The sequence below is a fragment of the Staurois parvus genome, unplaced genomic scaffold (genome assembly GCF_062004578.1).
Source record: "Staurois parvus isolate SC_StPar_1 unplaced genomic scaffold, SC_StPar_1.0 ptg000147l, whole genome shotgun sequence".
NCBI classification, from domain to species: Eukaryota; Metazoa; Chordata; class Amphibia; order Anura; family Ranidae; genus Staurois; species Staurois parvus.
Window position 1 is genome coordinate 1 of NW_028317943.1, and position 23,852 is coordinate 23,852.

The 23,852-nt window shown below is 41.2% G+C and overlaps 1 protein-coding gene across 1 annotated transcript in view; it reads right to left on the reverse strand.

Moving 5' to 3' along the window:
* Nucleotides 1–7,366: 7,366 nt before the first annotated feature.
* LOC149464700 (interferon-related developmental regulator 1-like) overlaps nucleotides 7,367–23,852 on the reverse strand; it is a 46,177-nt gene continuing 29,691 nt past the window's right edge. Inside the window, exons 6-12 of the mRNA XM_089673952.1 lie at nucleotides 19,928–19,978; nucleotides 19,677–19,840; nucleotides 19,392–19,500; nucleotides 10,523–10,657; nucleotides 10,285–10,413; nucleotides 9,387–9,482; nucleotides 7,367–8,062 (exon numbers count right to left, since the gene is read on the reverse strand). Of these exons, the coding sequence (XP_089530078.1) occupies nucleotides 7,973–8,062; nucleotides 9,387–9,482; nucleotides 10,285–10,413; nucleotides 10,523–10,657; nucleotides 19,392–19,500; nucleotides 19,677–19,840; nucleotides 19,928–19,978 (774 nt within the window). The 3' untranslated portion in view covers nucleotides 7,367–7,972. The remainder of the gene's footprint in view (nucleotides 8,063–9,386; nucleotides 9,483–10,284; nucleotides 10,414–10,522; nucleotides 10,658–19,391; nucleotides 19,501–19,676; nucleotides 19,841–19,927; nucleotides 19,979–23,852) is intronic.

Sequence of the window (23,852 nt, forward strand, 5' to 3'; positions counted from 1 at the left end):
GTATACTGAGACATTGTTAAAATCAAATGACCTTAACGGCTGGCAATTTTGCTAAAGGCTGTTTGTTTTGCCAAGACACGATAAAACGTAATGGAAATTTAAACTTGCATAAGAACTTTTATCTCAGAGACGTTTAGACAGCTTGGGCGCACAGTGTTTTTTCCATCATGACTTGAACTAGAATAGAGACAGTGGGAGGAGACCAAGTATGTTTGTTGCTCTATCCAACAAGCTTTACTTTGCTATGTCTGCAGTATTAGAAATTGCTGGCTACTTGCCCAGCAGAAATATTCAGCAAGCCGGCAACATCTCTTCTCCTCTTCTAGTCATTTTGTGATTATATTTAGCTGAAATATTCATACATGCCACATTGTGCAGCAGTTTTTCTTAGCCTGTGCAGCAACCTTTTTTTTTATTTGAAATCCTCTTCCTACGGAAAGTTATTTGATTTGAGATTTAAATATATAGAATTAGTACTGCATTTTATTTGGATTTAGGCATATGCACAACTGTGAAGGTTTATTATCAGAATTATCAAGATTACAGTACTAGAGCATAAAAAAAAAAAAAAACTATTTCCACAAAACCCTATCAAGTAACCCACTGAAATCATAAAAAAGCACAAACAACTAATGCAACTTGCCTAATGTTGTCAAAGTAAAGGCTCCAGAGAAGGAATTGAGAAAAGTTAGTAAAAAATGATTTAAAAAAATGGATCATTCAATATTTAACCACTTCCCATCCGGCCCATGTACATAAACAGCCGGATGGAAGCAGTGTAGGAACGGGTTGCCTTTCATAAATGGCACCTGCATTTACAGCCTGTGCACGCTCCCTGGGAGCGCGCAGCACCGCGATCCGGAGGACTCAGCGGAACACCGATCGCTGTACAGGACCTCTGTGTGAAGTTCCGATCATGTGATCACTGATTGGCCAGTGATCACATGAATATTAGTAAGCAAGATGTCACTTCCTGATATCATTGCTTACTACTTGTGAAATTGGTGAATGATCACAGAGGTCACATGGTACAAGGCTATTCACAACAGCCTTGTATCATGTGACTAGCTGTGATCAATCACAACTCGCACAGTATTTCTCAATGGCTGCAAGAATGCAGCCAGAGAGGAGAAATGATTGCATTTACAGCCTATATGGGTGTAAAAGCAATCAGTGTAATATAAAAAAAAAAATCTTCATCACCCCCAACAAGTAGTACAGTGTCACTAGGGTAACACTGTTCAGCTAGGTATGTTAAAAAAAAACTAACAAAAACAAATATTAAAAAAAAAAAAATGTAAAAAGAATGGTTTTAAATTATAATTTTTGGTTATAAACTAATCTGGGTTATGCTTCTTTTTTTTTTTACTAAAAAGATAACTGAATAAATGTTGGCCAAGATTTATGAAGGAGGATTATTTATTTGCAAACTTTTATAAGAAAGACACTTTTCAAAATTTTTGGACATTTTCATTTATATAGCAAAAAAAAAAAAAAAATCCCAGTGGTGAATAAATACCACCAAAATAAAGTTTTATCTGTCTCAAACAAATGCTAAAAAAATTCATATGGGTACAGTGTTGAATGACCGCGAAATTGTAATTCAAAGTGTGATAGCACTGAAAGCTCAAAATTGAACTGGACAGGAAGGGGGTAAAAGTGTCCGGACTTGAAGTTGTTAAAAAAAAGGTTCCATATTATTATTATGATTATTTTAATAACAGGATTTCTATAGCGCCAACAGTTTGTGCAGTGCTTTACAACGTGAGGGCAGACAGTACAGTTACAATATAATTCAGTACATGCGGAATCAGAGGGCTCTGCTCATTAGAGCTTACAATCTAAGGGAGGATCAAGTCATATAAAAGATAATAACCATGGGGGATGAGCGGATGGCAAAAATAAAAGTACAGTTCTTATGTGGTGTAGTTGTTAGGTTATTATATTAGATCTTAACCCGTTCATCATGGCCTCACGCAAATAAGTGGTATCATGTTAGTGGGCCTTCTTCCAAGGCGCTGCATGCATTCTAGTGTTTGTGCTGAAAGCATGCTCCACAGTGTGCTCCAAGCACTGAGACTAAGTTGTCAATGACAGCTCCTGATCTTTTACAAACTATCAGGAGCCAGGACCCAGCACCTAATCACATGATCACTGTGGTAGCTTGTGATTGGTAAAACATACCCCTGTACTCTGTTTTCTTCTGAATGGAGAAAAAGAGACACTAATTAGACAAAATGTAAACAAAAAAACTCTGCATGTAAAAAAAAAAATTAATAAAAGATAAAACAGATAAGTAGGCTTGATTTGGGTTACTGTCAGGGTCAAAAGTCAGAGCCAGTATGTTTTAGGTAGGATAAAAAAAAACCTTTACGATCAGTGTTTAGGTAGGATAAAAAAGCTAAACAAATTAAATGTAGACTATTGTTTCTAGGGCCTACTATGGGTACATAAAACAAATAATATACACATATATGGTATGGAAATGAACTTCAGGAGTAGGGGCATTTATTTAGTTTTTTTTTTGGTTGTGGGACATGGTAATGGCAATAAATGTATAACTCGATTTTTTGTTACTATTTTCAGCCAGTTTTCCTGTGATAACACAGGCCAACACACGTTTTAGTGCCTTGAATGTTAGACCTGTGCTTGGGTATATTTGACCTGCTGATTCTAAAAATATAATTTTTCCCATATCAGCTCTGGTTTGAGATACAGTATCAAATCTGTATACTGATCTTCACTCTGGTCGCCTGTCAAAAATCAAGATATTTTAATGTAGTGTTTTATTCAATCTCCTTGTAGTATAAAAAAAAAACATTTAAAAAGTAGCTATAACTTCTATGGTGCTCCATTTGCAAAAATTACATGATATGAGTAGCAATATACACACACCTCCTATATGATTGTAACTGTAACACAGTTAATAACTTACTTTAGAATCCAATGTTTTTGATGGAAAATTACAGTTTGAAATATGCAAACATTCTCTTTATATCTGATAACTTGTACAAAAAACACAAATTAGGCAACAAAAAAATAAGTTTATCAACAAGATCTTTTTAAAAAACTGACTAAAAAACTATAAATTCGACCATATTTAAGAAACTAGAGCTGATTAAGTCTAGCCAATGCAATTTTCTGAATCAGTGCCCCAAATAACCCAAAGAACAGGCCTAAAAGCCAAGGCACTGAGAAAAAAATATTTCTTTTGTTGGACTAATAAAAAATCCAGGAGGTATTTGCCACCAAAGGAAGGCCCGATTTTTCCTGAAAAGTGCAAGGAATAATTCACCTGGATAATTGCAATTATATATACAGTTTTACACATTTCAAAAATGCAAAACTGCATTCAGGCATTAAGATTTGTTTTACTTTTAAATATTATGGGTTTATAATATATGCCCAATATGCTTCATTAAACAATCAAGCGCACTCAGCACCCCTTTCAATGTGACACAGTGGGAATGTCACCTAACCACTTTGATCTGGAGGACTGGAGTAAAACCTGGTCAACTGTAGAGAAATGCTCCTTTAATATGGCAACCCTCATATCTGCCAACAAGGTACAGTTGTTGTGGTATTGGGTCCCTGCCCGGTAAGTCCACGCGAAACGTGGATGCAGTGATAGATGCTTCAAGAATTGTGGCCAGCGAAGGGATGTAATGCACACCTCGTGATCCTTCACTGGTTTCTGGTGCAGGGTCTTTGGCCTGTTACATACTTTATTTCATCTGATGATTTGTAAGGATGCTAAATTAGTGACCTGTTTAAGTTTGCTAAACAGACTATGGCTCAGGCCTGAAAGAAACCATCAGTCCCATTTCAAGGAGTAAAAGATTGTACGACTGCTTTATTGGCAAACAAAAAATGTGCAGTATCTAAAAGACCCAAATTTCATTCCAAATATCTTAAAACCTGGGAACCCTGTATCAATTACTCCCTACCTTCTCTTCTTCCAAACAGTTTAGGCCACTCATAATGCAGTACATGAGGTGGCCCTGTGTTTGGGAAGGGGGTGGGGGGGGGGGCGACTTCCCCTCCCATTCTCCCCCCTCCTCACCCTTCCTTTTTTCTGGTTCTCTCTCCTTAGAATGTTTTGTCAGGATCTCTGGCTCCAGGGAACTTTCCGGGAATATGAACACCCGATTGTTGGTCCAGGATCCCATACACTCAATTGAATTTGATTGCTTATGTTTACTCTGACTAATGTTCTATGTAATTGTGTTCCCTGCATGGAAAAACTTGAGCCTGTTATCCTCTGAAAACTAAATAAAATAATTTCACAGGAAAAAAAAAAATCTACTAAAAGATAGACATTCTATAAAACTAGGGTTCAGTGAGAGGTCCCCAGGGGTTCCATGGTGATCTGTCAGTCACCGGCTGCTGATGGGTAGACCACATCCCTTCCATTGTACACTGGATGTGTGCAACTAAACCCCCTTGTTTTTAACATTAACTGTCAAACAGGGTCTATTTGATTCTGTTGCAGGCTAGCTGGTAAGTGAACTGGGAATTTGTTTTTGATGTGTGTTGCCCTTCCATGTGCTCCTTGCCACAAAGGCTAGTTAGAGGTTGGGGTGGTTGCCATTGGTTTGTACATGTGCTCTGGTCCCATGCAAGGTGCCATGATACTATATAAAGGTGTTCTGATCCCATGGAAGCAGGGCTGGCGCTAGACTATTTTGCACCCTGGGCAAGACCAGCTACTTGCACCCTCCCCCCCCCCCCCCCCCCCAAAAAAACCATAACCTGTAGTTCTACTTCACCTTCTAGTGACTACCTTCTTTCCCCTCACTTTCCACCCTTGCACAAATCCTCCCCCAAATCCCCATTTCCTTTCCCAGCACAAAACCTCAACACAATTACCCCCCCCCCCCTTTGTGCAGTTCCCCTAGCCTGTAAGCTCTCCCCCCAAACTTACTGGCAGGAATGAATCACATGGAACATGCTGATGTAAGTGATCCTGTGTCATTGGCTATATGGAGGATCACTCCACTGGTAGGAGAGGGAAAGCATCACCTGCACCTCCCAGCTCTCTCCTGTCATGCCAGCCTTAGAAAGACAACCGAAATCGGGGGGGGGGGGGGGGGAGCCCACACCAGCACCCCCCTAGAGCCAGCCACAGCAGGGAGTAGTGTATCCATGGCTGTGCCCTGGACAGCCGTGCACCCTAGACGGAGGTCTAGTTCACCTAGTGGTAGAGCTAGCCCTGTATGTCAGGTGCTCTGATTCTATGTGATCAGTGACAGCAGATAAATGCAGTTTCCGGCTGCACTTTCCTCACGCTGTCACATCATGAGGAACGTACTGCCGATAACCAGCAATTGTCAGAAAAGATCAGCACTGATCATCAGGGCACAATCAGATAAATTTAGTAGTCCTTTGGTTTTGTCTTACAGTTCTGAATCTGGACAAATATAGTCAAATATTTACAGATTTTATACAAAAGACAATATTTGTTTCAAAATCCTGAACAAGGATATTAACATTTCCAGAAGGGTACCTTCTCTGGGCAGGACCTTATCCCTAAGTTTTTTTTCAATCCAACAGATTTCATCTACTTGGCTTTCAGGGCAATTTAAAATGTGGTGCATTGGATTGCTTGTCCTGTTCCCACATGATTAGTTTGTTCTACCAGTAATAGAAAAGTCTTACATTAAAAAAATGTTTTAATTGTAACACCAAATATGTCATTTCTCTCATCACCTGCCTTGCTCATCATACACAATATGCAGAACAAATAGAAAGCTGAAGGATAGGTTTTGTGAACATCTGGGGGTGAGAAAAATTGTTCCACCAATGTATCTAGACCTCAACTCTTTACAAGGTGGTGATTGCCCCATAGTTGGCATCCAAGTGATAAAGGGTTAAGTCTGCTAGGGGGGGGGGGGGGGGGGGTGACACCTTTTGTGTTCTGTGCAGTTTTTTTGGATTTTTTCATTTGTAGACACACATCCCTCAAGGGCTGAATGCCGAAGGATTTTACTCATTTTTGTGAGTATGGTTGATTTTATTATATATTTTCTTTATTATATATTTATGTTTTTTCCCTTCCTGCACCGTAAATAAGGGTTTTAAGTATCCCTGCTTATTATGCCAGTTCCAAAGTTTATATATTTGATTTGTTCTAGGTACGACGCATATCAGAGGTGCGTTATCATTTCTGTCAGTATATGTGCCATGTTTTTTAAAATTGTGTCATGTGATTTGTATACCGTTATCCCTGATTCAAGTTTAATTGCCAATTGTCATCAGCTGTTATTACTGATTTTCACTTGTCAAGAAGCTTTAAACAGAATATGACTAAGCACATGTTTGTGTGAAACACGTCTACTGCTCCTCTGTCCTGTTCTTATATTGCATGTAAAGGATTCCAATAAAAAGTATTTTATCCACCACATTGCTGTTTGTGCAGCCAACCATTGTTTTTCCATCGCATCTGTGATCAGATTGGGCCAGCACCTGCGTGTCTGGAGGGGTTATGCAGATTTGGCACTCACCTGGAGTGAATATTTTGCCCTTTCATGCAGACAAGCATCCCCATGGACATTGCAGCCTGTTATTTTATAAAATTGTGCATAAAATGCAGGCAGAGTGTAAACATTTGTGTCAACATCCACATTACATCACTAGCACCCAAATTAGGTATGAATGTGGCTGCCATTTATAGGGCAAAACAGGTCAGTCATTCTGATGATCCCATTGTCAGCTGCAGACAAAGCACCATTTTTGGACATGGATACAATTCTAGCCCAACTCCAAGTTATGGTGATCATCAACTAGCTTGGAACAAAGACAATTTCCTTCACTAAAGCACTATCAACTGCATGTAGCCTAAGAAACAGTGTTGTGTTTGGCAGTAGGATGGGACATCCTATCCTGCTCCCAGACCAAAATCAAGTTCGCCTAAGCAATGCCTTTTATTTTCTAGGTTTCCTCTGATTGGCTGAGATTGTGAGGGTCTCTCGCCACATCAGCCAACCAGAGAACATTCTTAGAATTCGGTTTAATAGTTTGTGCAATGATTCATAAGTGGAAGACAGACAATAGTTTCTGCACTACATGTTGATATGCAACATTCAATTCTTCCTCCACTGTACTTGTACGCAGCCAAGGAAAAGTCTTAATTGCTACAAGCAGACTGTCCCATCCAACCAGAATACAAGATGCCAGTAAACCAGAAGGGGAAACTGGAGCATGTCCCAATTCAAAACCTGTGATTTTGTATGGCATAGTCTGTTTGGTATTTTGAATTTGTACAGCACCAAACTTTCTTCAAAACAGGGCTGCAGCCTAAATGTGAATACGAAGACATTGAGTAAAGACATGCTGCCTTGTACATAGGACAATATTAAGCAATAAGCACATTATATAGTTTATTTAATAGTACACTTTAAAACACAATGTTACAATTACACAAATTCATGTATAACACTCAAGATAAATGTGCACACAGGAGCAGCCTAATGCAAAGTGACCTTAAATCAAGTTACAGCAAAAACAGATTAGATCAGGTATAATTCACAAATCTCCCCTATATGTCACCAAAAATCCAGTAGGAACCATGCAAAGGTTTTTTTTTTTTCAGATATAAAACATGAATCAGTTGTGGCTCATGCAGCAAACAGTTTATATGCTTATAGGAGGTGAACCATAGCACAGAAACCCACTACAAGAGAAAAACAAAAAAAGGCTAAGTGTACAGGACAGGAACACTTGTTCAGCAAGACTACTATATAGGGCAATGCTATACAAGACACAAGGAAAAACATTACATAGCTGGGCTTAATACATAAAGAATAAATATACTTCTGCCATTACAAACATGTATACTGTACATCTCGTCCCATCCCAACTGAAACTGCTAAAGCCATTTATCCACTTGTGAGGTCAGCCTTAGCCAACTCTTAAATTGTCCTTTTTATTTGCCAAGTTTACACATTTGCAGGTTGGATCCCATCCTGAATATTTAGAAGAACTCTCCAACATCTGCTCTCTTGTCACGCAGTTTGCTTCTAGCTTTTGTGCGAGCTTTGAATGCAGCAGAGTTGTTCATGTGCTTAAGTGGTGAAAAATAAATTTCGGTTAAAAAAACAAAAGCATCTTGCATATCCAAGAAATCTGAATTGTCAGCGATTGTAGTTTCTTGTACAAATGCCAATTGTTATCTATTGTCAAAGTCAAGCCTTTGTTAAACGCATTACACCTGTCCATCAACAATTTTCCATGCAGCTCACCTACTGTAAACACTGACGGGAGAGGTCTGTATGTAAACACAGATCTCTCCCATCACCAGCATACCACTTTGTATTGCTCTGCATAGCAGAGCAATACAAAGCAGCATGCTTGCATAGTAAACCACACACTGCACACTTCGTAAAACAGCACATAGCTAACCCTTTGATCGCCCAGATGTAAGCCCCCTTCTTGCCCAGTGTCATTAGTACAGTGTCAGTGCTTTTTATTAGCAACAATCACTGTATTAGGGTCATTGGGGATGTCCGTGACAGTTAGTCAGTTTCCACCCAGTGTCAGAATGCCTGCCGCAGTCCCGCTATAACTTGTGTACAGGGATTTTTTTTTTTTTTTTTTTTAATTCTTTTAAGCAAACATGTAGCAGAATACATTTTGGCTTAAATTTGACAATTTAATTTAAATCTTTTACTGGATTGGTTTTATAGCAAAAACTCAGTTTTTTAAATGTTTTTGTTTATAGCGCAAAAAATAAAAACCGCAGAGGAAACCAAATACCACTGAAAGAAGGCTCCTTTTGTGGGAGGAAGAAAAAAAAAAAAAAAGGATGTAAACTTCAATTGGGCAGTGTTGCATGACTGCACAATTGTCATTTAAAGTAATGCAGTGCCGTATTGCAAAAAAATAGCCTGTCAGGAAGGGGGGTGTATCCTCTGTCCCCTATGTGATGGAAAAAGTAAAGTTTTTGTAAAAAAATTTAACCACTTGCCTTTTAAAGTCCCTTATGTGATGATTTTTGGGTCTCTAAGGACATTCAGGGTCTAAAAAAAAAACCTGCATGTCTCCCCTGTGCTTAACTGAAATCACTGCAGATCGCACTGCATTACATTCTTTCCTGGCCTCAATGTTCAAGGACCCGTACGTGAAGGCATACATGTCACTTCTGGGTCAGGAACAAGGGGAGGAGAGAGGACATGTGTCCGCTGTCCTCCATCCTCTACCCGCCAACACCCACTATGCATGTACTGGGCCCGCAGTTGGGAATGTGGAGCCCGGGATACATAGTGGGCGGGAATTGAGCATCCCTGTCAGTGTAATGAATTTATTACTTCAGACATCAGTCTTATCAAAGCTCCAAAAAAATAAAGTGCTATACAGTTATTGCTAGGATATGCAAGTTCACAACTTACCCTTTCAACACGGGAGGTTTTCATTGCTCCAATATCAGCTGCACTCAAGCACAAAGGTGGTCCAAGCTCAAAAATACTGCGCAGAAAGCCATTTGTCTAAAAAGGGAAAAAAAAAAAAAATCTATGTATATGTACTGTATTTGGGTGCCACATAGCGACATAAATAAATCCTTTAATGCAGTGCTCACCTATGTAAAATACAAGTTAGAATCATTTGTTCATGCATCAAACTAGGTAAACTGTACTGCAACAATTACTACTGCACTGTTCTCAGCGTGAACAAGAACAGTAACAGTTCTGATTTAGGACTAGCTTTAAATGAGAAAATGGGCTCCCCGGGTAAAACTGCTATTCATGTATCCATTGCTGCGGTTGTATATATTGTATGTATGTTTCAAAATAGAGTTTCTCAGAGTAGGGACCACACTGTACAGAGGTGCCTTGATGAAGCAGTGGGGTTCTCACATATACAGCATTTGTAAATGTTGTGCAACTAAACCCTGTTTAACGCATACTAATTTAATTTCTGGTTAGCTGGAAAGGTACATTGGGTTAGAGTCACCCAGTAATCACTAGATCACTAGATTCCTCTTCTAGGTGATATGTAAAAGCAATCCAGTGGCAGTGTTACCAAGGTTAACACATAGGTACTTGACACAGTAGAAAACATGGCGATCTGGAACTCAGAAAAGGCTGTTCTACAATAGTGTAACATAGGTACCAGCATGTGTGATGAAGCAAGTACCTGCTATATGTAAGCTGGTCATTGCAGTTTGAACATGTAGATGTACATTGAGCCAAACATATGACAGAAAACTGATTAATTCAAAAAGACATGGCAATCCATTTCCCTGTTAATAGGCCAAGATGAAAATTTCGTAAACAAATATCACCTTACCAGAAGATGAAACTGCATTCCAGAGCCAAACAGCTCCTTGAAAACATCATACGTGAGCCTTTTCACCCAGCAGTCAATGTGCATGCGCTCTCTACCAAAGCGGATCGTTTCAGCCTGAAAGTCTCCATCCTGCACATAAACAAATTTCAATTGTTCCAAGTTGGCATCATTTTAGGCACCACATACAGCATTAACCCACAATTAGAACATAAGTACAACTGTAAAAGTATTAGTATACCTCAACAGCTCTGAGTACATCCCGGAAAACCGAGCGTTGCTTTCGTCTGTCTACTTTGGCTCTGTGTTTATTGCAGTCAGTAGCCAAAGCTTTCAATGTCTGAGTCAAAGGTTCGATGTCTTCATAATAAAAATCCTAAGTGGCAAAAAAAATATTTAGTACTAGTTACAAAAGCTTACACCTAAAAAGAGGGTAAAAGTGAAAATCAAAACACTTGTACATGCAACCTGAATTTTCTCATGCTGTGTGTCACCGCTCTGAGCACAGCCAATTGAAAAAGATCAAACCTAGCTACTGCTGCATCATATGTAGAATACAGCCATTTGGCTTAATCGGTGGTGGTAAAATTTACTTGAAGCAGCCTGAAAATGTTACTTGCCCATTATGTTGACTGTTTTTAACCTCCCTAGCGGTCTGATTATGTCAGTATTTCTGTGCTCAAAGCAGTACTTCTGCATGGAAATATGTAGTTTTTTTATTGTAGGCCTGTAATTTTAGGAATAACTCACTGAAATCTGTCCGAACAAGAGTCTAGTAAACATCCTGGGTACGTTAAAATTTTAAACATGAAATCATAAAAAGTTATTAAATAATAATAAATTCAATTCAATAATCTACTCAAACAAAAACACTGAAATTTGAAATATAGCGCCAAGTTCACACATGACTGAGCAAAGTCGCAAAATCGTTTTCAGTGTCTTGACGAATTTCCCCATGAATCATCATTCAATTCTACAAGTGGTTCTAATTTAATATCGCTGTGTTCTAGCTGGTCTAAAACCGCTTTTGACCTAAAGGGAAGCTTTTTGGACACCATGGACATTTCTCAGTATCCAGGCAGAAAGAACAGTAAATATGCAGGCAGGGCACAGGATAAAGCACTAGGGACAAAATGTGAAATGCTTTGATACAGTAATGTTTTACTATGTGATTTTAGTGTATTTAGTGAATGTCACTGACATTTTTCTGTTTCAATATTTTTTATTGAAAAAGTTTTGTTTTAAGAATACAAGCTATAAATACACCCACACAGAGGCAAAGCAGAATAACAGACATCCTGCTGACTTGTATTCGTCTAACGAAATGTCCAATGATATCAAGGGACGGCAAAAGCCGAACCAAATAGCAGCAGTAATCCAACATATCGGAAAAGAAAGAAAAAAAAAAAAAAAGGTTAGAAGAAAGGAAAAAGAAAATAGAACAAAAAGAGGAATCAAAGAAAGCATGGAAGGGAAACTAAAAAGGATAACGGATCCAGGGCTAGCACAGGCAGTGACTATAAGAGGCCATAACTAGTAGGAGGTAAGGATGGCAAGGAATAACGTATCCAAGGTTCCCAAACCTCAAGGAATCTCAGATGAGAATCATGAAGAATGCTAGACATCTGTTCATTGAACATAGCATTCATCCGGGTCCTCACCCCCTGGAAGACAACCAAAGGGGTTCTCCAAGCTTGAGCTATAGCACGTTTGGCCAAAATAAATAGGTAGGATGCCAATTTCTGCTGCGACCTAGACAGACCCAAAATTGGGCAATGCAGGAGGGCCACCCCTGCATCCCTACGGACCGTAATATGAAATAGCGTTTTTAGCAAACCAAAAACCCTAGAAGAGAAGCCTATCAATCGCAGGCACGACCACCAAATGTGCAAGACGTCCCCGTGTAGACCACAGTTCCGGAAACACCTATCTCCTCCAGTCGGATTAAAGTGAGCAGTCCGAGCCAGGGCCCAGTACCACCGCAGTAGAACTTTGTAGGCTGGCTCAAGAGTGACTATTGAATGAACATTTTGCCACCATCCCCCAGGCTTAATGCCAATCCTCCGCTGCAATCGAGACTGACATTTAAATTTCCCGCCAGTTCCATCCCCTGTACTTCCTGACATCGCAGGGAATGGAACCCGGAAGACAGATGCGGGAGCGAAGGACAACGCAAGTGCAGAAGGGATCTTGAAGCAACGCTGCAAGGTATTCCCGAGTGTAGCTCAGGGTTACCGCTTGTGGTGCGGATACTTCTCCCCAAGCTACACTTGGGAATACCTCCAGGGAGGTTAATACACGAGTCACTGAGCAACAACCGGTATGCAAATCATAAAATGTAAGAAGTATCAGAGTTACTCAACCACATGCTTGCTAAGCAAAAGGGTGACAGCCAAGCAGCTAGCATTTTAAGTACATACAGGTTTTAACATTTAAAGGCTAGCAATAAGTCCCTAACATGAATCAAGTTGATCTTCCACTAGCTTTGTGTTTTTGGCTTAGGGACTAGAAACCAATGGACAGCCAGGTAAGTAGTACTTTTAAGATATGATCTTAAGTGGCAGACCCCAGTTTTTCACACAACAGGTTCACTTTATAATGCTTAATATCTAAAAATTGCAACCCAGGATGTAAGTGTAAACTACAAATATTCATCCCCCCACCCAACCAAAAAACTCCCACCCCCACATTTTCCAACTGGCTACTAAAAAACAAAATTCCACCATATCTAAAGCCAAACTATGCAGAAGGCCTTTCCCATTGGTTGATGTCCATCCAGGCCAAAGCTGTTGTACACTGAATGGAGCTCATCTGGCATTCCATTAATGGGACATAGCTTGTGAATGCCATTAGGCAAAAATCAAACTGCATGACATTACACCAACTACAAAAATAACAAGTTTCTATGCACAGAAATACAATAAAAATATGTAAAGCTAGTTCTATACACCAGAAATTGGACACATTTTTAGAGTTACTAATGCCCATTGGGGGGGAGGGGGGATTGCTATACTTACCTGCTCTGTGCAATGCCACTTCTTGGGTTTTCTGCTAGCACTGCGTGATCTTTGGTGTCTGCCCCTATGGCAAGCGCTTTCTATCAGGGCTGACGTGCAGGCTCACTCCCAAGCCAGATTGTTTTGACAAATATGGTGCGACTCAACCCTGCCCCCCTGAATACGACTGACTCAGGAGTCAATGGCTGCCTCCATGTGCAGGGAGGACAGAGTGCAGCAACGCTGCTCTTGGGCATAGCACTGGATTGTGATTGGGCTCAGGTAAGTATTTAGCAGGGGTGGGGTGAGAACTGATCATGCAAGTTTTTTTTGCTTACTGCAGAGAATGCATTTACAACCCCTTTATAAAAGAACCTCTGTACATTTGTACAAAAAAAAAAAAACCAGCAAGTGCCAGCATACATCATATCTCTCTACCACAGAGGAAATATAAATTAGGGCACCTAAAATAAAGGTGAAATTTCCCTATTGGGTACTTTATCCTAAAGTAAATCTTTTTTTCTGTGCTTAACGCCTTTGATTTCCTCCAGTCGTTTCCCCCAATTGTGTTCAATTCAGAATGCATAAATATCTCAAGGTGTGGAATTATGGACTATTACCTGCTGAAATCCCTATTGCCAGCTCAAAATGCTTTACCGAATTTATGTTCAGCCTGATGCTAGTGTTACTGTAAGAACACATGCAAAATCACTAGTGACCTGCTAACTGCCAAAGGTAATGGCCACTACTCAGTCCTCTTACTCCTTGACCTCTCCGCAGCCTTCGATACAGTTGACCACCCCCTCCTCGATAAACTACACTCCCTCGGCATCAGATTCCGCTCTCTCCTATCTCTCCCAACGCTCCTTCAGCGTTACCTATAACGCTAGCACCTCCCTCTCTCCCCCTCTCTGTTGGAGTCCCCCCAAGGCTCTGTCCTCGGGCCCCTTCTCTTCTCCATCTACACCTCCTCCCTTGGCAAACTGATACACTCCCACGGCTTCAACTATCACCTCTACGCTGATGACACGCAAATTTACCTCTCCACCCCTCAACTCACCCTTTGTCTCCGCCCGTATCACCCACCTGCTGAATGACATCAGACTGGATGTCGCTCCACTTCCTAAAACTGAACCTTTCCAAAACCGAGCTCCTAATTTTCCCCCCAGCACGCGCCCCTCCACCCTCTCCATCACGGCCAACGCCACCAGTCGCACCCCGCAAGCCAAAGTCCTAGGTGTCACTCTAGATTCAAACCTGTCCTTCCAACCCCATGTCCAATCGCTAGCAAGCTCATGCAGGCTCCACCTCCGTAACATCTCCAAAATATGTATGTTCCTAACCCCAGACACTACTAAACTCATTCACTCCCTCATTATCTCACGCCTGGACTACTGCAACTCCCTCACCGGCCTACCTCATCACAGACTATCCCCGCTTCAGTCTATCCTGAACTTAGCGGCCAGACTCATCCACCTTACCAACCACTCTTCTGCCATCCCCCCCGACATTCCCTCCATTGGCTTCCGATTGCCCAACGCATCAAATTCAAACTACTAACACTGACATACAAAGCCATTCATAATGCTACCCCAAACTACCTCACCGATCTGATACCCAAATACCACCCAACCCGTAATAGTCACTCCTCACAAGACCTACTTTCTAGCTCCCTGGTCTCCACCTCCCACGCCCGACTGCAGGACTTCTCCAGGACTTCCCCCGTCCTCTGGAACTCACTACCCCAATCCATCAGACTGTCACCTACCCTCCTCACCTTTAGGCGCACCCTGAAAACCCATCTCTTCAGGGAAGCCTACCCCACCCTCACCTAACTGCCGATCTCCTCCACTCCATCCCCCACAGCCACTTCCTCCTGTACCACTTTCCCCTCCCTCCTAGATTGTAAGCTCGAAAGAGCAGGGCCCTCGAACTCCTGGTGTATTTTGTTACTGTATTGTCTCATGCACAGTCCCCCACTATAATGTACAGCGCTGAGCAAACCTTCTGGCGCTATACAAATACTGTATAATAATGCAATCTTTCATACAAAATGCAATACTGTACCACGTGCAGTAAATATAACAACCTTGCCAACTTTGGTGCAATAAAGTCTTTAATGAACTAAAGCCCATTTTATTTAAAACCATTAGTAAAGAAAATTCAGCGTTATTCCTTGTAAATTAATATGGCACACTCCCCAGGGGACAAACTAAGGGTCCATTCACACCAGATACGGTGGGACTGTGCGGACTGGATACTCAAGCACAGTCCCACCGCATGACAAGGCAAAATTACTCGTCTGTGCCTGATTCACACTGCTGCGTTTGTGGTGGTTGCAGGAAGTATGCACTATTCTGTGCACTGCAGAGTGAGGAATCGCCTTGCACTGCAGCCAATTTAACTTAAGAGGGGGTGGGGGTGGGAAGTGCAGTAGAGAGCGGCAATATTAGCCAGAACGCACAGACCATTGCGTTCTAAAGCGGTGCCTGGTATGAATGGACCCTACAAAAATGACTTGCATCAGTGACTGGGAATTAAAGCAACAGTAACCAAACACATGAGGACCTTGGATGGAAATGCATTGTACCTACATACAAAACTTGCATGGTAAAAAACAGCCCCAAAAAGGGTTCCCAAGATGTAGAAGGAACTACTTCTGGGAGACTAGAAAACATCTTATGATAGAAACCCCGTAGTGAAGAGTAACATTAGAGTGCCTGGCCCAACCTGCTCAAAAACTAGAGCCAAAACAGCCGAGATGGGAGCTAAAAAGGACCAGGAAGTAATGAGAGAAAGTTAAACATCTGCAGGAGCACCAGGAGTTTGAACAAATTCACCTTAAAGAGGGGTAACATTAGTAGAAAGCAAACCTGCTGTGGACCTTTCCAACATGGAACTACATGGGTTCCAGCATTGGAAAATGACACTTACAACCTAACAATGGGTTACGCCCAAGGGACTCAATGGTCTCTTCACTCTGAGGTAATGACGGGAGACTGACGTCTTAAAAAAAAGGTCTCCATTGGACGGAGACTTCGAACCAAGTCAGAAATAGTCACTGTAACCAACGGTCCACGCTACTCAAAAGCTGAGGGGAGACTTTGCTGAAGGTGCGGAACAACATTTGTCTTTACAGTCATTATCTGAGGAAGAGGGTGAATTTGGTCAGTCATCTATGAATACAATAGAAATCCCTGACAATGGAATTAGAGGGTTGCTATGGGTTGGGCCCTATATCCATAGGGTTGCTAGATTCCAGACACTAGTGTCCTCAGGGTAAACATTTCCAAAAAAAAAAAAAAGTAGGAGTTAGCTGGGCTCACCTGTAGCAGAGACAGGACTTTTCCCTATGTCTGGATACAGACCTGTTGCAACCATGTGACAGTGAAACAATTAGGTATCAAGGTATCAGACAAGGCCTTAGCTGGAGGCCGAAAAGACCAGGAGGTGATTGGAGTCACTGTAGGCAGACAGTAAGAATAGCATGGATTGTAGATCAGAGTTCCAAGTTGCTCTTCTGCAAGGCAGGAACAGGATGCTTCCTCTACACCAGCGGTATACAAACTTTCTAAGCATAGGGCCAGTTTACGGTCCATCAGATTTTCAGGGGCCGGACTATGGCCATTGGGAGTAGAAATTGTCCCGGCATCAGTGGAAGTAAATACATTTTTGTTATTAGGGGGAGGAATCGCACCCCTTCATTAGTGTAAGTGGGAGGAATAGTGCCAAATTGGTGAACAGTGGCAGGAATAGTGTCCTATTGTTGGGTGTCAGTGACAGGAATAGCGCCCCATCAATGGTGTTAGTGGGAGGAATAGTGTCCTACAGTTGGTTTCATGGGGGGGGGGGGAATAGTGCCCCATCATTGGTGTGAGCAGTAGGAATAGTGTCCTATTGTTGGTGTTCGTGGGGGGGGGGGGGGGGGGGGGGGATGCCTAATCAATGGTGTCAGTGGGAGGAATAGTGCCCCATCATTGGTGTAAATGGTATAAATAATGCCTCATTGACATCAGTAGCGGCAATTAGTTGTAGCAATTGTATCAGTTGGATGAAAAAGTGCACCGAGGGCCAAATAAAGGCAAGCAAAAGGCCACATCTGGCCCCCGGGCCACAGTTTGAAGACCACTGCTTTATACTGAATGGCAGGAAAAAGTGCCACAGAGTAGATGTCAGCGCAAAGTCCCTCAGAAGGTGAACAGTCAACAGATAATTTTGAAAAGCAGTGCAAACAGCAGCTCCCAGTGCCCAACTCAAGTAAATCTGTGTCCTTCCCATACAGGGCAGAGCAACAGGCTCACTTTAATGCAGACTTAACCACTTGCCGCCCAGCCACCGCATATAAACAGTGGCAGGGCGGCGCTCGTAGGCAAAAGCAAGTTTTAAAACGGCTGCCTTCAAAACAGGAAGGGGGCGCATGCGAGGCGCGCGCCCGCCCTACCTGTCCCGCGGGTGTCAGCCGACGGGTCACAGCCGTTTTTTACCGGCCGTTTTCCCGCGATTGCCGGTGATCGCTAACACAGAGCAGGGCTGCATTGTTTACACACAGCCCTGTTCTGTGTCAGTTCTCTGACAGCTTGTGAGAAGCTGCAGTTTCTCTCCCTCGATCAGCTCCCCCCTCCCTTCCCCCGTCCAGTACACACCCCCGCCCCCTAGTAAAACACTCCCCTTACACTGCAAATTCTAAAAATGTTAACCCCTTCCTCCCCAGTGACATTAGTACAGTTTCAGTGGTTTTTTTTTCACTGATCACTGTATTGGTGTCACTGGGGATGTCAGTGACCCCAAGTCAGTCCCCCCCGTGTCAAAATGTCCGCCGCTATCCCGCAGTCCTGCCATAAGTCGCTGGTTGCCGCCATATGTCGCTGATTGCCGCCAAAAGTCGCTGATCGGCGCCATTAGTATAAATAAAAATTTAAAATTCCAGTATCTTTCCCGCCATTTGTAAATGCTATAACTTTCACGTAAACCAATTTGCACGTATTGGGATTTTTTTTAGCAAAGACATGTCGCAGAATGCATTTTGGCAGAAATTTATGACTAAATTTGATTTTTGCATTTTTTTTTACTGGACATGTTTTATAGCAAAAAGTCCAAAATAGTTTTTTTTCCTCAAAATTGTCAGCCTTTGTTTTTATAGCGCAAAAAATAAAAACTGCACAGGCGATCAAATACCACCGAAAGAAAGCTCAATTTGTGGGGAAAAAAGGATGTAAATTTCATTTATGTACCGTATTGCATGACCGCGCAATTGTCCGTTAAACTAGCGCAGCGCTGTATAGCAGAAAAATGGCGTAAATTGCAGTATTTATACCATAGTTTGTAGACGGTATAACTCACACAAAGCAATCAATATACACTTATTGGGATTTTTTTTACCAAAAACATGGAGCAGAATACATTTTGGCCTAAATTTATAACCAACTTTGAGTTTACTATATATTTTTTTATAGCTGAAAGTAAAAAATATTGTTTTTCTTCAAAATTTTTGGCCTTTGTTTATAGCGCGAAAAATAAAAAGCGCACAGGTGATCAAATTACACCGAAAGAAAGCTCTATTTGTGTGAAAAAAAGGACGTAAATTTTGTTTGGGTGCAGCATTGCATGACCGCGCAATTATCAGTTGAATTAGTGCAGCGCCGAGTAGCAAAAAGAGGCCTGGTCATTAAGGGGGGTAAATCCTCTGGTGCTCAAGTGGTTAACCAGAAGCCTACACTTTACTTTCACTACTCCAGGAGTGAAGGCAAAGCCCAAAGAGAGCTACATGGTGCTGAAGTCCTAGTTCACACAAGGCTTTGGACTTCCAACACTGTCACATGCTTCTTCATATCCATATAAGTGGATATGACCCAAAAAAGTCTAAGTTGCAATTTAAAAAAACAGGACAGACTCATTTGAGTTATATTGCCATGGCAGTTTCTTTACAGGTCTACACAATGTACTAGGTTCATAAATACTCAGTAACCCTCTACAAAGTGTTGTAGATATCAATCGCATGCTACAAATATCCATGGACAAACCAAAATGTGGGTGTAAACTCAGACCCTGAATTATCCACTGAAATCTGAAAACTGTCCATAAATACAACTATTAATAGCCCAAAAAAACACTTACTGCATCCGCTTCTCGCGCAATTTCAAACAGAACAGCCAGTGTTTCCCCAGCTGTAATTCTCATGTTTACATCCTCGCAGGAAAGCAGTCGTGGAAGTTTCGGTAGATGTCTACAAGAGTGGCAAATAGAAAGTAACCAATTTGGCATTTTAAAAGACTACTTACAAATATAAACCTTTGCAGCAAAGCAGCTCTAAAGAACAATTCCAAGCAGCAAACTAATCCATTTGTTCTCATCTAGATAAACAGGCCATTTCTAAAGTTAAAATCAACCAGTGTTACCTACATGTCTATTTTCTTCTTTGCTTCACTTGTATGACAGATGGTTAGCAAAAGGGTCCATGATTGGAGAGCTTGGATGTGAAGTGCTGAACAGCTATCAGCCCCACCTTCAGAACGATATTGCTTCGTGAAGAGGTTTTCCAAACACTCCATTGTTCCATACAAGTCCTAGTCAATAAAAAAAAAAAAAAACTTTAAGCAAAGGAAATTTATCAGTTGAAAATATTTAATTTAGCTGGTGGTCAGCCTTATTACCTCTATGTCATCGGCAGCAATAAAGCAGCAGAGGCCCAAGTATGTAGCACACTGTTGAGAAAAAGATGAGATTTAAACCATGTACAATTTTTAACAGCCCAGAGTAAGATTTAATATAGACAACTACTTCACCTAATTACACTTATGGGGGGGTGAGCTTTCCAGCAATATAGTTTTGCAAAATCTAAGTATGTCATTTACAGACACTATTTTGACTAGTGTTTTTATAGTTGTGCATGCTCACATTTTGTTCTATAATCTGTCCTATTTAACCACAAGCCTACAGGGCACTTACTTATACCCCTTCCTGCCCAGGTCAATTTCCAGCTTTAATCGCTATTGCACTTTGAATGAAAATTGCAGTCATGCAACACTGTACCCATATGAAATTTATCATTTGTTTGTGACAGATAAGATAGAGCTTTATTTTGGTGGTATTTAATCACCTCTGGGGGTTTTTTTTTATTTTTTCTTAAACCAAAAACCACTGAATTTTGAAAAAAAAAAAAAAGTTTGTTTTTGTTATAAAATTTTGTAAATAAGTGATTTTTCTTCACTGATGTGCGCTAATGAGGCAGCATTGATGGACACTGACAGGTGGCACTGCTGAGGCTACACTGATCATCAGGGCACACTGATCATCAGTGATTTGATGATCAGTGTACATGTCCCCTCCGCAGAATGCTGATTACTGGCTCTCCTCTTGAGCTGTCAATCACAGCTCGAGAGGAGAAAAATGCAGATAACTGGCATTTCCCTGTTTACATGTGATCAGCTGTGATTGGACACAGCTGATCACATGACCGAGCCGGCATCTTTGGCCGAGGGGCACAGCGCACCATTGATTGCTGCGCATGTGCGATTAGAATGGGAGGACGTCATATGACGTAATCCCAGAACCACCTTGCGGCCGTCATATTACTATATGGCGGGCGGGGGGTGGTTAAAATTATACTAAAATAAGGCTTCTGGTACAAAACGCATGGCAAAGTTATTTTGTAGCTAAAAAGTTTTTGCACTTTAATGTCCCAGGGGAAAAAAAAGAAAAAAAAAAAAAAAAAATACAACCACACAAATGAACAAATCAGAAATAGCAGTTCAAGTGAGGAAGAAGTTCATTAGTGTCAATTGAGTGACAAAAGGTTAAATAGAAATGTATGTTAACCCTTTCCCACCCACCTAGCACCATCTTTCAAAGAACGCTCGGGGGTAGGAAGGATCGGCGACCATGTGAACAGTGATCAGCTTGTCACAGTGGTCACATGATCAGAAGCCAGTCCTGCAAGCTATGGATGTCTTCTCCGGACAGAGTGGCTTTTAGCCTCATCTGTCCAGTGGACAGGGTGAGCTGAGCGTTAACAGCTTCCCGTCCGCCCTATAGCAGAAGTACTGCTACAGGGCAGCACAGGTGTGCAAAAATACACATACCAAAAAGTCAGCTCCTACACACTGCTTTGCATGGCTGTGTATAGCTCAGTAATGCAAAGCAGTGTGCTTACAGGACATAATGTAAACTGTCACACAGTAAACCCTTGACCACCCCACGTTAACCCCTTCCTGCCCAGTGCCATTAGTACAGTGTCAGTGCTTTCCATTAGCACTGATCACTGTATTGGTGTCACTGGGGATGTCTGACACCAAGTAATTTCCCCCCCAGTGTCAGAATGCCTGCCGCAGCTGTTGTTCGCCCATACAGCCATTTGTAAACACTAACTTTCATGTAAACCAATTTACATGTATTGGGACATTTTTTAAGCAAAAGACATGTAGCAGAATACATTTTGGCCTACATTTATGAAATTTCATTAAATTTTTTTATTGGACATTCAATCGCAAAAAGTAAAATACTGCTTCTCAAAATGTTTTTTTTTTTAGAGCAAATAAAAAACCCACAACTGAAAGCTCTATTCGTGGGAATACATTTTTTAATTTGGGTGCGGCGTTGCATGACCGCACAATTGTCAGTTAAAGGAACGCAAAAAATGGCCTGGTCAGGAAGGGGGGGGGGGGGGGTTGTAAATCCTCTGGAGGGCAGGTTAAAAGGTCAGCTTTTTTGCTGCTGCACATGAGGTAATGCAGTGTAAAAAGGGGTAAACAATTTCTTTCATGGATGTCATGACAATTAAAGGTCTCACCTTAGGTGAAGGGGGACAGGTTTTATTTTATTTTTGAATTTTGCAATGCCTCAACCATGTTTAAAATGAATGAGCAGGGGCTTTTTTTCTGAAGCTATGCAAGCTTCATGGGAGCTGAAGAAATGTTTCCTCCCATGACAGAAGAGTTAGGTAGACAGACCCCGTTCAACACTTTATAGGCAATTCCATTCCACAATTAAAGAAGCCGGTCTACCTGTCTAAATTGGTGATAAGGCTATTGAAAAACAATGTTGGCCTGTGCACAGATATTGGTCATCTTTATAGATAAAACTACCATGATGTTTACCAAGTTGTGCAAAAAGTAGTACTTGAAATTAATCTCTGAAACAGGATTCTTTCTAAAATCTAATACAGCAGTATTGAACCCAAAAGCAAAGAGCAGGTAAAGTATTGTCACAATTTTTCTAGGTAAATATTTCTAAAAAGGTGCTATTGACATGATTTTCACCACGTCTAACAACCCATACATACAAAAATAAAAAAACAGAAATCAAGTTACGTGTAATAAAATCGAATGACAGGGAAAATGTATTGAACACGCCAACTAAAATTTAATACTTTACCAATAAAGGATTTTGTACGACAGCTTCGACTCCTCCTGTACAGAGAAACTTATTGCATGCATTGCTCAGGTGTGATTTTGGCCCATTCTTCCACACATGATCCTCACATGTTGAAGGTTCCATGGGCCTCTTCTATGAACTCTGATCTTCCATAGTTCTTTCCATAGATTTTCTATTAGATTAAAGTTAGGTGATTAGCTGGGCCATTCTAGCAGCTTTATTTTCCTTGAGACCAGTTGTGCGTTTCCTACCTCCAAACTTCACTGTTGGTATGGTGTGATGTGCAGTGCCATTTGACCTCCCAAACATGGTTTATATTAGGGTATCCAAAGAGTTCCGTTTTGGTCTCATCTGACCAGACTATAGTCTCCCAGGATTGTCTAAATGGCGCGCACAAACTTTGCGAGCTTCAACATGCTATTTCTTCAGTAATTGAGTCTTGCATGGTGAGCGTGCATACAGGCCATGGCAGTTGAGTGCATTACTTATGGTTTTCTTTGAATCAATCGTACCTGCTAATTCTAGGTCTTCCTGAAGCTCTCCACAAGTAGTCCTTGGCTCTTGGACAACTCCTCTGAATTCTTTTCACTCCTGTCAGAAACCTTGCGAGGAACACCTGATGTAGCCGGTTTATGGTGAAAGGATGTTTTCCACTTCAAGATTATGGCCCCAACAGTGCTCACTGGAACATTAAGAAGTTTAGAAATCCTTCTGTAACCAATGCCAGTCAACAGAGCCCTTGCTTTTACCCATTATAAGAGGTTTGTAACACCTTGGTAATGAGATACCTTTTTTCAGGCCATCAGTTGAGACTGAACCAGCTGATATTAATTTTCACTGACAAGGGGCATGCATTTTTGCACCTCCCACTCTGTTCAATTTTTTTTCCCCGTGTCATTTTATTTTTTACACAACGTAATTTCTGAACTTTGTTTTGATTTCTTTGTATGTATAGACTGCATGGCTAGTTACTGACATGGTGAAAAATTCATGTCAATAGCACCTTTAGAAATATTTTTACGTAGAAAAATGGCCACTTGTTCAATACTTTTATTACCTGCTGTACATATTGCAGTTTACCAAGTCTTAGAAGAAAGCCCAAAACGAAACTAATGCAGCCATCACATCTATGTTGATCTGGTGATCCAGCCAGTAAGTTAGATTTTCAACATAAGTGCTCTTGCAGTTACAGGAATAAGACCATTT